At 49.1% G+C, this 14,308-nt stretch overlaps 5 protein-coding genes across 5 annotated transcripts; 3 read left to right on the top strand and 2 right to left on the bottom strand.

Moving 5' to 3' along the window:
• Positions 1-832: 832 nt before the first annotated feature.
• On the top strand, positions 833-2,472 carry hcsA (homocitrate synthase; the record flags this gene model as incomplete). Its single annotated transcript, XM_057221778.1, has 5 exons — positions 833-899; positions 952-1,184; positions 1,250-1,330; positions 1,388-1,455; positions 1,509-2,472. The coding sequence occupies 5 exons, from the start codon at positions 833-835 to the stop codon at positions 2,470-2,472; spliced, it is 1,413 nt and encodes a 470-aa protein (XP_057072050.1).
• Positions 2,473-3,058: 586 nt separating this feature from the next.
• On the top strand, positions 3,059-4,986 carry N7516_009058 (sphinganine-1-phosphate aldolase DPL1; the record flags this gene model as incomplete). Its single annotated transcript, XM_057221777.1, has 4 exons — positions 3,059-3,153; positions 3,237-3,714; positions 3,784-3,917; positions 3,975-4,986. 4 exons carry the CDS (start codon positions 3,059-3,061, stop codon positions 4,984-4,986), a joined length of 1,719 nt encoding a protein of 572 aa, XP_057072049.1.
• A 448-nt stretch (positions 4,987-5,434) lies between these two features.
• Positions 5,435-5,731, bottom strand: N7516_009057 (mitochondrial 54S ribosomal protein uL30m; the record flags this gene model as incomplete). Its single annotated transcript, XM_057221776.1, has 1 exon — positions 5,435-5,731. One exon carries the CDS (start codon positions 5,729-5,731, stop codon positions 5,435-5,437), a length of 297 nt encoding a protein of 98 aa, XP_057072048.1.
• A 533-nt stretch (positions 5,732-6,264) lies between these two features.
• N7516_009056 (SNARE-binding exocyst subunit SEC6) lies at positions 6,265-8,541 on the top strand (the record flags this gene model as incomplete). The annotated part of the gene is made up of 1 exon (XM_057221775.1): positions 6,265-8,541. One exon carries the CDS (start codon positions 6,265-6,267, stop codon positions 8,539-8,541), a length of 2,277 nt encoding a protein of 758 aa, XP_057072047.1.
• A 406-nt stretch (positions 8,542-8,947) lies between these two features.
• N7516_009055 (uncharacterized protein) lies at positions 8,948-12,780 on the bottom strand (the record flags this gene model as incomplete). Its single annotated transcript, XM_057221774.1, has 4 exons — positions 8,948-10,274; positions 11,227-11,793; positions 12,266-12,546; positions 12,631-12,780. The coding sequence occupies 4 exons, from the start codon at positions 12,778-12,780 to the stop codon at positions 8,948-8,950; spliced, it is 2,325 nt and encodes a 774-aa protein (XP_057072046.1).
• Positions 12,781-14,308: the final 1,528 nt, after the last annotated feature.

The raw sequence follows: 14,308 nt of genomic DNA, 5'->3' as shown, positions 1-14,308 counted from the left end.
TGTAGGGTTTACTTGAATATGCAAACTTCGAGCGATTCTTGTAATATATACCAGGATTTCCGCAGCATGTTAATTTGTATGTGAGTCTACATTATAACTTGACCTCGGGAGATCTATTGCAGATCATTAGCCCTATCTTGAGTCAATCAGAAGACCGGAAATGATGATGACATCACTATCCTGCCCAGGTTGATAAATTCCAAGGTTTGGGTCTTCATTTTGAAGATACAGATAACATAGCTGTTATGTGTAGAACAACCTTGAAATTCTATACAACATATACAACATATAGTGATCTGTAGAAAATCATTATCAGTTGAAGTTGAGGTGGACTAATGAGTCAGACCCCACAGGATAGGTCCGATGTCGGTTCAAAGGCATTTGAAGTAAATTGTACTCCGTACACACACGCATGTTAATTTCAATCAAAATTTTTGGGAAAGAGGGAAATTGGAAGGGATGGGCATCTCAGTCATAGTGCAAATAATGTACATATATATACAAAAATTACATTGTAATATATAATATGGTAGGATATTTGATCCTATCAGAACTCCTCCAAAATGTACATCCCCCACCTCTCCACAATCAAAATTTTTCTTTTTTGCCGCTCAGCGAGGGGCGCCGCATTACTCAGATTCACCGCCCACTATTTCGGCGCTATGAATTTATGACTCTTCCCTCTCTTTTTTTCAAGGTTTCTTTATTCCATCTTTAAGTACCGCTCAATTTTCCTTTTTTGATCTCTACTTTGAATTATTCTTAACTTCCCGGGTTTCATATTTCCCCCCCAATTTCGACTCTACATACTCAACCCCCCACCATCTGCACCATGTGTACCGGTGCCGACTCCGAGCCTAATGGACAAGCTAATGGTGCTACTGGCACTGTTGCTCCCAGTATGTCAATTGAAAGCTAATATACCAGAATCTCTCACTAATATCTCGTTAGACGGCGATCACAGTGGTTTCGTTGGCATTGAAACTCGCCAGAACCCCCACCCCTCCGCATCCCGCAACCCCTACGGCCACGACGCTGGCGTCACCGATTTCCTTAGCAATGTTTCACGTTTCCAGATTATTGAATCTACCTTGCGTGAGGGTGAGCAGTTCGCCAACGCTTTCTTCGATACCGAGAAGAAGATCGAGATTGCCAAGGCTCTCGATGACTTCGGTGTGGACTACGTGAGTCACCGGACAGACGAAGAGTTCATATTCATAAACAAAGGCTAACCATGATCACGATATAGATCGAGCTCACCAGCCCCTGCGCTTCTGAGCAGTCCCGTGCGGATTGCGAGGCCATCTGCAAGCTTGGCCTGAAGGCTAAGGTACGTTAGGGTTTTTGCTCGGGTCTCGTGACTATTGGTATCTAATAACCTTTTTAGATTCTCACTCACATTCGCTGCCACATGGATGATGCCCGTATTGCCGTGGAGACCGGTGTTGATGGAGTGTAAGTATTGTATCTTGTGCTTATTTTGTTGACTCAGAACTGACTTTGTATAGTGATGTTGTTATCGGTACTTCCTCATACCTCCGTGAGCACTCCCACGGCAAGGATATGACCTACATCAAGAACGCCGCCATTGAGGTTATCGAGTTCGTTAAGTCTAAGGGCATTGAGATCCGCTTCTCCAGTGAGGACTCCTTCCGTTCCGACCTGGTTGACCTTCTGTCAATCTACTCCGCTGTGGACAAGGTTGGCGTGAACCGTGTCGGTATTGCCGACACCGTTGGCTGTGCCTCCCCCCGCCAGGTCTACGAGCTCGTCCGTGTCCTGCGCGGTGTTGTTGGCTGTGATATCGAGACTCACTTCCACAACGACACTGGCTGTGCCATTGCCAATGCCTTCTGTGCCCTTGAGGCCGGTGCCACTCACATTGATACCTCCGTTCTCGGTATCGGCGAGCGTAACGGTATCACCCCTCTCGGTGGTCTGATGGCCCGTATGATGGTCGCCGACCGCGACTACGTCAAGAGCAAGTACAAGCTCGAGAAGCTCAAGGAGATTGAGGATCTCGTCGCCGAGGCCGTTGAGGTTAACATTCCTTTCAACAACTACATCACCGGATTCTGTGCCTTCACCCACAAGGCCGGTATCCACGCCAAGGCTATCCTCAACAACCCCAGCACCTACGAGATTATCAACCCCGCCGACTTCGGCATGAGCCGCTACGTCCACTTCGCCTCCCGTTTAACCGGCTGGAACGCCATCAAGTCGCGTGCTCAGCAGCTCAAGCTTGAGATGACCGACACTCAATACAAGGAGTGCACTGCCAAGATCAAGGCCATGGCTGATATTCGTCCCATTGCCGTCGATGATGCCGACAGCATTATCCGTGCCTACCACCGCAACCTCAAGTCTGGCGAGAACAAGCCCCTTCTTGACCTGACCGCTGAGGAACAGGCCGCATTCGCCGCCAAGGAGAAGGAGCTCCTTGAGGCTCAGGCTGCCGGTCTTGTGGTATAGGCGATTTCCTTTCACCAATACATATATTGTATAATGCTATCTCACAGTGGCTTGTGCAAAGACGTGGCAGATACCTGATGATTTGATGCTTTTTCATTTGTTTTGACATTTTTTCCATACCACACATGGGTTTGAAAAGTCTTCCTATTTTTTTCTTTCTTTTTCTTTTGGGAGAGCCAAAACACATTTGTGTTAGGAGAAGAGAGTTCTACTTTATTTGTACATATAGCGCAGAAGAGGCAGTAACTTATTCTTGACTTCAGACTGTTGTACATTTATATAGTAGTAGTAGTAGTATAACTAGTTAGGTGCACCTTGGTCCGGATCAATTACGTCAGTGGAGAAAGAAATCCAGAAACTTGTTCAGACATGATTATAATATCAAATAGGTACTATTTCAAGTCCATCATTACTCAATTTCTATAAGATACAGATGTGCCATCACTGTATGTGTCACGTTGAGTGCCTACTTCATGTGGGAGCCGAGGCCCGCTAGACTCAACCAGTCAAAACGTACCACTTGAGTGAAACCTCCCCATCGCCACTCCCACCCATCATTATTGCATGATTATTCCTTGGGGGAACAATGAGCTCTTCAATGCTGCCAGTTGCCCTGCAGAATAAGCTGATCGGCTACGGCCGGGTGTCCAGCGCGCATCTATCTGTCGCGAACCTTGACATGTAAGCTGCGTAACCCCCGGTTCCCCACGGCTAGAGCATAAGACAAAGGCAATCACCACTAACACATTTTGCTCGCAATTTAGTCTTCGCAACATCGTATTTATCCTATTCATACTTCGGTATACGCGCAAGACCTTCTACTCCATCCGCGGCTACGGCATCCTCGGTAGCATCCGCAACATCTACATCTCACTCCGCCTGTTCTGCTACAGCATCTTCTTGCGCATCCCTGGTGTCCGTGGTCAAGTCGATAAGCAAGTGAGCACTGCTATCACGGAACTTGAGTCGAAGCTGGTGAACTCCGGACCCGATGTTACACGCTATCTTACGCTCCCCAAGGAGGGCTGGTCGCCGGAGCAGGTCCGCGCTGAACTTGATAAGTTAGCTGGGCTTGAACATACCCGCTGGGAAGATGGTCGCGTTAGTGGCGCCGTTTATCACGGAGGCGCTGATTTGTTGAAAGTACAGGCTGAGGCCTTTGGACAGTTTGGTGTCGCAAACCCGATTCATCCGGATGTTTTCCCTGGTGTTCGGAAGATGGAGGCCGAGGTGGTTGCTATGGTATGTATCATTATTCCTATATCTGGAGTACGGGTTTTGAAGGAGCTTTCCGGCTGATGTCTGCTCTAGGTTCTTGCTCTCTTCAATGCCCCCTCGGATGGTGCCGGTGTAACTACCAGCGGTGGCACCGAGTCTATTCTTATGGCTTGCTTGGCTGCCCGGCAAAAGGCTTTCTTGGAGCGCGGCGTCACTGAGCCAGAGATGTAAGTTTATATGTGGATACTATTGTACCGAGCGGCAGGACTTATCAATAATCGCAGGATTATTCCCGATACGGCACACGCGGCATTTATCAAGGCTTGCAATTACTTTAAGATCAAGCTGCACCGCGTGCCTTGCCCGGAGCCCGAGTTCAAGGTCGACGTGCACGCTGTTCGCCGTTTAATCAACCCCAATACCGTCCTTCTTGTTGGATCAGCACCTAACTTCCCCCACGGCATTGTTGATGATATTCCCGCTCTATCGCACCTGGCCACCAAGTACAAGATCCCTCTCCACGTGGACTGCTGCTTGGGATCTTTCGTCGTTGCGCACCTCAAGAAGGCCGGCTTCCCCTCTCCTTACGAGGAAGAGGGTGGCTTTGACTTCCGCCAGCCCGGTGTGACCAGCATCAGTGTCGACACTCACAAGTACGGGTTCGCCCCCAAGGGTAACTCGGTCTTGATCTACCGCAACAAATCATACCGAAACAACCAGTACTTCATCTACCCTGATTGGTCCGGCGGTGTTTATGCCTCTCCCTCCGTGGCAGGCTCCCGCCCTGGCGCTCTGATCGCCGGTTGCTGGGCCAGTTTAATGAGTGTCGGCGAAACCGGATACATCAACAGCTGCACCGATATCATCAACGCGACGCGGAAGTTCGATACAGCTGTTCGGACCGATGCGACTATCTCACTGCACATGGAGGTCATTGGTAACCCGATCGTTAGTGTGGTCGCTTTCCGCAGCAAGAACGGTGCCATTGACATCTATGATATCGCCGATGACCTGTCCGCCAAAGGCTGGCACCTAAACGCCCTGCAATCTCCACCGGCTATCCACTGTGCCTTCACTATTCCCACCGCCAAGGCTGTCGACCAGCTCATTGCTGATCTGATTGAAGTCATCGGCAAAGAGCTTGAGAAGGCCGAGCAGCGCAAGCGCGAGGGCAAATCGTATATTCTCAAGCGCGGTAATACCTCTGCTCTGTACGGTGTGGCTGGCAGCATTCCCGACAAGAGTATCGTTAGCCGTCTGGCGGAAGGCTTCTTGGATACATTGTACAAAGCATGATTCTTGGAATGAACACCTCTGTTTTCCTTGTTTGTATCCTCTTTGCTCGGCCTGTCCGGACTGCTTCCGCCGCATAGTCCTGGTGTCTCCTAGCTGTCCTTACCTAAACTGCTGGCGCAGTGGCGTTATCATTACACAGGTTCTTTTAATTGCACATATTTGTTTCAAGTGTTAGATTCCACTAGACGGTAATAATGCATATAATACAATAGTTTGCCAGAAAGACATTCGCCCGATAGATGTGGACGTAGAGTACATGACCAAAAGAGAAAAGAAAAGCAACCCGCTCCATGCAAGCAAAGCCAAAACAGAAAAAAGAGGACGCGATCGATAAATCAATCAATCATCCGTCCGAGTGAAAGGCATTTCCAAAGACCCAAATTCCATCTGAGTCTTCAAGACCAGCGAAGAAATCCCAGTCTGAAAAGCATCCCGTTCCACGCGGAGCTCAAGGACAACAATCACTGACCACCGAGTTCCCCCGCTGCTCAGTGCAGCTCTTTTCGGTATAATATCCAGGATCAGGCTTGCGCTCGAGATGCACCTCTTGTTTCGTGAGGCGGTACTGGCACTCTTCGACCTGAACGAGTTCTTTGACTTTCATGATCTGACCCGCGACGGAGGGCGAGACGCTGTGGAAGACTGTTGCCATACGCTTTTTCAAGCCAAGAGCCTTGAGGACATCCGTTGAGCGGCGCGGGAGTCCAATTGCAGAGCGGATGAGGGTGATGCGGAAGTAGGACATGTTGGATTGTGGAGATCAACTGATATTCGGATGTTTATTCTTTTGATGGATGATGGCTTGGTTGTCCGGAGTTGTGGAGTCGGACTCGGGATGGACGGAACGGAGTGTGGTGGATATAAAAGGATACTAGGGTATCGGTGGATGAGACTTTGCAGCCGATATCTGCAGCGCAATTGATCCTGTGATCTGGTGGAGAAACGTCGCGGACTTGGAGATGATCGCGATCCCGCAAATTCAATTAGAAGGCGGTAGATCACGTGTGTATTCTGCCAGACATCCGATGACAGCAGCGACGACAACCTGCCGACCTGTAATAGCTAATATAGTATTTCACATTTTGAAAGCGGAGACTATGGGCTGCGCTCTTTCCGGCGTGACAGTACCTTGATTTATGTCATAGCTCGCTGCTGCGTACTACCTTCCCGCAGGCAACGCTCCATGCCCGCATTGTTGACACCTCACCCCTCGACCTAGCTTCGAGCGATTGAGCCGGAACAACGACACCACGAGATACCTGATACCATACCACGACTATGGCGCAATCTAGTAACATCGATACTACGGTCGCGCTGCCGCGACTCGAAGACCTCCTTCGGCACCCGGAAGATCTAGATAAGATCAGCGGTCTCAAAGCGGAATACCTGCGGAAGAAGACGGCAGTTGATTCACGGTTGCGCGAAGGTCTGCGAGATCAGCTGGAGGCCGTGCAACGCAGCATTGGTGCTCTGACTGAGGGCCAGCGACAGGTCTCAAAAACAAAAGACGAGCTTCAGGGCATTGACAAGCTGTGCGCCGAGTCGCAGCATAGCGTGGAGGACTTTGCGCAGATTGACCAGCTTGCGCGGATCCAACGACATTTTGATGCTACGCTTATGATGAAACGGGGACTGGAGAATTTCGGCGCGGATATCCAGGAAGTGGAGGATTTGCTTAAAGAGGATGATGATGATATGGAGAACCAGCCTAATATTTTGCGGGCTCATATGCAGATCTCGAGGTTGAGGGATTTCCGTGACGAGGCTATGGATCAGATCCGCAAGGCGGAGGACCAGAGCTTCGAAGAGACTCTGATACAATACTTTGAGGGGCTGGATTCTGTTATTGAGTGGTTCGATGACCACCTTGGTACGGCTTGCATGAACCTCATTCCATTGGTGCAGGCGGACAACAAGAGCATGGTTGTGCGACTTGCTGTTGTTGTCTTGAACGAGGAGAAAAATGATGATACAGTCCGAGCGTTGCAGGAGGCCCAGAAAGACCACAAGGACCTCGCAAGTCGTTTCAAGTCTATGAACATTGGTCCCAAGACCGTGCGGGGCTACAAGGACAAATTCATCCAAGCTATTGAGCTTTACGCCCAGGGTCAATTTGAGGAGACCCTCGAAAACTTCCTTGCTGATCCAGAAAATCTGGAAAAGAAATTCCGGTGGTATTTCAATGATCTATTCACGGTCAAGCAAGGCATGCAAAGCCTTGTCCCGAAAAAATGGAAGATATTCAAAACATATACCGATATATATCATCAGATGATGCATGACTTTCTGCTCAGCATGATTGACGACACCGAAGTCCCAGCCGATAATCTGCTCAGCATCATTCACTGGAGCGACAAATACTACAAGAAAATGAAGAAGCTTGGCTGGACATCAGCAGACCTGCAACCCAACATTCTCGACGACCGCGAACCAGAACTAGTCCGAAAGTGGCAGGACGTCATCATCACCGCCGTCGAAGAATGGATGGACCGTATTTTCAACGCAGACAAAAAGTCTCTCGTGGAACGTGCCGCAGACGCCCTAGACAACAACGCAGAAGGCTACTTCCGAACCAAGACACTGGCCGACATGTGGCGCATGCTCCACGAACAAGTGATGGCCTCAGGGGCATCAGACCGCGCAGACCTAGTAGAGGGCATCATCGACGCCATGTTCCGTGCCTTGAAGACCCGACAGACCTCCTGGCAGAACCTCGTGGACGAAGAATGCTCGAAACACCAAGTTGAAGGCGCGGACCAAGAAGGCGTGCAGCTGTTGCAAGACTGGCTGATCGGCATAGCCAACGACCAGATCTCCTGCATCGACGACAACGAGGAGGGCGGCCAGTTCGGCTACCTGACGCGGTTCAAGTCCGATTTCGAGCCTATGGTCACACCCAAGTACATGGGCACCACTGCGACGATCGAGCTAGATGCGCTGCGCGATGGCTACGTGGATCTCAGCACGCACTGCCTGGCGCAGTTCGTAAGCCTTGTCTTCTGGGTCGATCTGGGCACTGTCCTGCCAGACTTCTTCACGTCCCGCTGGTACGGTGAATTCGCCATGAAGCGTATTACCACTACCTTCGAAGACTACATGGCCGACTATGCCTCTGTGCTACACCCATCCCTGGCTGAGATTCTGGTCGAGGAACTCTCGGACGAGCTTCTAGTGCGGTACCTGTCTGCGGTGCGCAACAAGGGTGTTAAATTCCGCCGCAATGTCGACCCCTTCACAGACAAGTTCAAGGACGACGTACTTACTGTCTTTGCATTCTTTGAGAATTACCCCGACTCTTTCGAGGGTACTATCAAGCAGAAATGGCGACTGGTTGATTGGCTTGTTCGCCTCCTTGCTACTGAAAAGGGTCCCGCGCTAGTGGAGGTCTATGAAGCATTCAAGCTTGAGTACTGGGATCTGCAGCTTTCGTGGGTTGAGGCTGTGCTGCGCACCCGTGATGATTTCGAGCGCAGCATGCTCACCGCCGTCAAGGCTAAAGCTGCGGAGTTGTCTGTTGAACGGGGACAGGAGACCATCATGAGTCGGTTGAGATAATCTGTCGATACTTGATTCTTTCAGCCACACTCGTATTCCCGATTCATGTCAGCTCCATGCAACCAACCGCGCTTAGCCTTATTCATCGCACTGTCACGGGACTCGGGTTGATGTACTAGCCATTTGGCTTTCATTGTCCCGTTAGAATCTCAGACAACTCTTCATAAGAGGTCGTAGAGCTTCCCTTCGTGGCTCAGCCGATGCCGAGCTGCAATTTAACGCAACTCACTCCATGATGAGCAAGCCCACCCACATGTACCATCCGCAACCCAAGCAGGCTTGGGGTCAGTTTACTCATTAATACTACTAGCAATACAGCAATGGAAGCAAATACCTAAAACCATTTAGCTTTCTCATAAATATGTCCCAGCTGAGGACTCTATTTACATAGATCATCCCTAATTTATTATTTTCCGCTGGATGGCAGGCTGTTACATGGGGGCGTTGTGTTCGACAGGGGAGGTGATGATAGTCGTGGATTCAGACTCCGTTCTGCAACGACCGTATACTTCTCGCCGAGTCGTTCATTCAAACCATGACGGTCGTCAACCCCAGGATATAGTTTCCTGGCGCCCATTTCGCAGATGCAGATAGTATCCAGAGGAATTTCCCTTGCCCAAATGAAAGGATAACGCTGTGACGGTGTGGGAGGAGTAGCCGAATGGTTTTCATGCTTGGTGAGAATAATGTTTTTGTTGGGGATTGGTGAAGATTTTGCACGGTGGTGGTGATGATGGTGATGATGGCTTTCGTTGTTCTCAGGAGAGACACTGGGTCCTGGGTGTGGGATAGTTCGGCTGTCATCAGAGTAATAATTACAATATTGTGAGATCAGGCTGCGAGCATCAAATGTAAGGCGTTTAGGTGGACTCTTGTTTTTCGCGTCCTTGTTCTGGCCTTGTCGTCCATGAACATAAATGGTATTGACAATAGTCGCATGCAGGAGGAGTGGTCGCTGTTTTGGTTCTCGGGTTGTTATAGCTATGGATGGATCCGGGGTTCTCGGCACGCTTGGGGTTGCAGAGGGAATTTGGCTTTCTCGTGGGTGTAAAGTCACATCACTAGGGATGGTAGCAGACCCAGAGGCCACAGGAAAGTCTTGGACAAAGCGATTGGCAGGCTTTTTTTGTCTTCCTGCTGGTCTTCTGTCGGGCTCACTTTGGATGAAGCCAGCCTCGATGAATTTGTCACGTAGCTTTATGCAAAATGGAAGCAAGCGGCCTGTAGGATCGACAGGTGAAGCATGTAGTATAGTTGCTGATTGGCCTTGGGGTAGAGCATGTAATGACTCGAGAGAAACAGTCAAGGGCGATGATTGGTGAAGGGTACTTTTCTGTTGTGTCTGAGCGGCGACTCGCTCCGCCTCGTTCATTAGGTCTGCTAGGTCGAGGGATTGGAAAAAAGCAAGAGCTTGATCGAGCCGCTCTTTATTGGCGAGACTCATCACTCCAAGAGTAAGATGAAGTGTGCCCAGTGGACGAAAGGCCGTGCTGGGAAGACCCAGGCGGGAGGTGTCCCCTTGGCCATTGGAGGACGATTGAGAAGCTGGCCCAGGATCAGCGATATGAGCTGACTTGAAGGTCGCGAGCGATGCGTCCAGCTGCGGCAGCGATTTAGTGTTTACCAGAGGGAGACACAAGAAATGAGTGAGTTGCGGCCGCTTTTGCCGCTTTTCGGGACGTGGTTTGCGGGGCTGATGTCTTGACATGCCTGCGGCTTCCGTCATGATGAACCTATATCCCCATGAATGTGACAACAGCATGAGGGTAAATAAATGCCCGGACGAGCCAGTCGCCGAAATCACCTCTGGATAGGTAGGTAGTGCCAGGAAGAAGTCGGAAGTAGGTAAACTTAGGTTCAATACGCACGGACCAGGATCCACAACCTTGTATCAACCCCCTCCACTGGTGGAGATTTGTATATCTCTTGCCCATCGCTGAGCTACAAGTCACACTAAGGATCTTCAATCTCTCTAGCATGGTCCCCATACTGAAACCCTCTGCTAGCACGTACCCGTTCCCCATACTTGATCAAAAACAACGGACAAGGCGAGAGAACTAAAACCACACATCCTAGAAGCGTCCCACCCCAGTGATACCCCAACGCATCAAATAAGGGCGGCCCCGCAAGGGGCAAGAAGGCAGCGGTCGTGTTCCTCGCCACCATCATTGCACTGATGGCACTGACGGCATAGATACCAAATGAGTCTACAATATAGGTCTGTAACGAGATGGAGGTCGCTGCGAGCCCAAGGCCAACAAGTGCGGTCCCCAATATCGGCACCACAAACTGAATTCGATAATGGACTGTCCATCCGAAGAGAAAAAGGCCGGCGGACATCAATAGACAGGCTGGTAGGAGCAGAGGAAGACGCTGCTCTGGAGCAAATACTTCTGACCGTGCTTTGGCTCGCTGGATATATCGGTCGAGGAGGAAGCTGCAAAGCAAAGCCCCGAATCCGAGTCCGAGACATAGACCTAGGAATGCGAGACCAGAGGATCCCTCGGAAAATCCGAACGTTCTTGGAAAACCGGCGCGATAGTGGTCATAGTGATGTATGTATATCCGTACACGATGCTGAGATAGATTGTGCTTAGAAGGAGGGTTGTAGAGCGAATTAGAAGAGTGAGCGGACGGACGCTGGATCTAAAGAGTTTGTGGCTTATCGTTTCATTTCTTTCGTACCTTGATCGCTGTTCCGGTTTGTCTGTTTCGCGGTGAAGCTTCTTTGCCTTGCGCTCCAGGATGATGACCTTGTATGTCTCACGGTATATGATTAGCATAAGAACACTAAGGACACCGGAGATGATTGTAGGTAACCAGAATACCCATCTCCAGCCTGCTCTTTCGCCAAGATATGAGCCGATGACGGGTCCTATAACTGGGCCTACTACACCTGCCAGTGACATGACGGACATGGCGCGGTATTCCTCTTCAAATAAATCTTTCACTATGCCTGGGCCTATCGGTGAACATGCCGTCGCAAGACCACTGAGAAACCGAAACGCGATAAGGGTCTGGATGTTGGGACTCAGTGCTGTCCCGGCAAGGAAGACCACGAAGAGGAGGTTGGCAATGTTGAGAACCCATCGTCGACCGTAGAGCTCGGAAAGGGGGCCCCAAAACAAAGGGGAGACGATTTCCCCTAGTTCCCATATCGAAACGATGAGGGTGCGGTACAAGACATTTGTTGAATGGAAATCTGCGAGTATCGGAAGAGTGACAGGTGCTGCGATGATGGTGCATAGTTGACTGTTCGATAGGGTGGATAGTTAGTGGGAAATAAAATAAGGATGAGGAACTCACTGTGCACTTACAGTTCAGCGGATAGACAAGCGATGAGAATTATAATCGACCATTTCCATCTCTTGGGCCAGTTTATCGGGTTTGTTGGATCATTGTCGCAAAGTCCACCACACTGCGTGTTACATCGGTTCTCGGGGTGATATTGTTTTCTTGTGATTGGCCAAGAACATTCATCTCCATGCTGGATTAATAGATTACACAAGGGCCGGGAGAAGGAGAGGTCAAAAGATGGAAGTGTGGGAGGAAAGGAGTGGACATTTACGACTTCCCAACGTTCTATTTATGGTACCAACCTACTTCAAACATATCATGCATGTTATCGCTATGCTAGTTTGAAAAATCCACAGAATATCCTTGCTCCTTGAAGTACCGACTCATAACCGGAAAATGCTCACTATCCGGCCGACAAAAAGCATACCGATCAATACTGTGAACAGGTGGCTCGTAATCGTTTCCTCGTTTATAGCAAGCATTACGGTCCGGATGTTTCGCCCAGGCGATCAATTTATCAAAGTTCTTACACTTTAAAACCTGACCCTCACCGGCCGCATTAACCAGCTCGAGAGATGGCATGGGAGTGTCGTCTGCTTTGCATATGAGGTCCTGCCGCAGGGTGTCGAGACAATGTTCGATATGGGCAAATTTGACATTATTCTCTTCTTTCGACATGAGCTGTTTGATGGCTCTGCGGATATTTTTCTATGTTGAACGGTTATTCTTTTTGTCCTAATTGCGAAGGATACAGTTTCAATCACCCCGGGGCCAGTATAACCGCTTACTTACCAGACAATGTAGCTGATGAATGACTTTCATGAAATAGATCTTTCGTTTCGGGTCCCACGGAAAGTCCCATGAGTCCGTAAGGCCCATATCCTGGGCCCATTCGATGGTTGGGGCAATCACCATGGCATCAAGATTGATACTGTCCCACATCTTGTCAGAGTGCGTCATGTTATCCCCGTTGTACTCGGTATGAAGGGAGTATCGGGTTGGAACATCAAATGCTAGTCCCGCTATGGATGCATTGACGTTAAAGATGCAATAGTTTTTTTCGGAGGAAAATACAGCCACTTACTATAAGGAGATCGATGATTTTCAGGGTTGTTGTAAGATTTTATTTCTTCGCTTAGACCACGGGGCCGGGTTTGAAACAAGATCGACCATAGATTGAGTGTTAAAGATATGAACAGTGAAACGACGAGTAGTGTTGTCCCCCAGCATCTGATTCTTGATAGCCGTGGGTCTGGCCGATCAACTTCTGTGTCGCTTTTGATGCCTTGTTCTAGCTCATTTTGGTTGTCAATTCCACTCTTCTCATATTTGCACGGCATAATTGGAGGTCCTTTCGGGTTAGTATAGATTATCCAAACCCTTGAAGAGGCAGTGGTTGTGCTTTAAGCTAGTCTGCCATCTACATAAGACAGATAAAAGCCAATCCTAAGTTGCTGCCAGCTAGATTCTAAATGTTATTGCCGAATACGTAGCTAAGTCGTATGATACGGACTGTGGCCCAGGCAACATTCTTTCGGATTGCCGGATATTCGTTGAATCGATGGCCTGCGCAACCACATTGTCCTCCCGTCTTGTGTTTGATTGAGTTGTACTGTGATACGCGCCAATGCTTCTTTCTCGGATAGGTTAGGCTGCATGAGAGTATGACTTGTTAAACAGAGATTCGGGATGTAACATTCGACCATTCACTTGGCGCAAGGCGTCCTTATCACATGTTCCCTTGTGCAATCGATGAATATTCTCAGTCGTACAACGCCAAGGATGTGCAAGATTTCAATGTGAATTATAGAAGCTGTTGTAGTCTCTTAAGTTGTTAGCCGCTCAGACTGTTAATCACTGTCTATTTTCTCATGTAGCTTCTGCCAAAGGAGTGAAGCGCATAAATTCAGCATACAACACCAATATACCAACAACTCCTATTTATTCCAAAATATCCTCTATTGTTTGTAGGTCTATTCCCTCAAATAACCATCTCTTGCTCCTTGAACTTATGAACAGCTTTTGTCAACCAAGCCAGCCTCGGTTTGCGTGAGCATCCACATTAGCTCACCATCTCCACGACAATGTGGTTCTCCATGACCATCGTCCTTACTCTGGCTTCTTTGGCAATGTGCAGTCCATTGAGTTTCACAAATTATGAAACAAGTTCTGAAACAGTCGCTTCATTCGACAATAGCAAATATGGTAAATCGACTCGACCCGGTGAGATAGTGGTGGCTGGAATAACCAAGTGAAGGTACAAACACCAAGGACTTGATCTTTCGGACATATTTATCTCTTATGTGTCCCATTTTGTCCCGTATTTTCTTTTTCTGCTACGATTTGAGAGCAATTACACTGGAATAATCAAGTGAATGAAATTGTGCCCCTTGACTAGTTACGGGGTCGAACCACTATCCAAAAGCCTGATTGATCTCGATCCATGCCATGATCCCGTAGAATCTAGCCC

This window comes from Penicillium verrucosum (genome assembly GCF_028828655.1).
Source record: "Penicillium verrucosum strain IBT 35672 chromosome Unknown utg000003l_segment0_segment0, whole genome shotgun sequence".
Lineage (NCBI taxonomy): Eukaryota > Fungi > Ascomycota > Eurotiomycetes > Eurotiales > Aspergillaceae > Penicillium > Penicillium verrucosum.
Note: the sequence above shows the minus strand (reverse complement) of the source record. Positions and strands in the feature narration are given on the sequence as shown.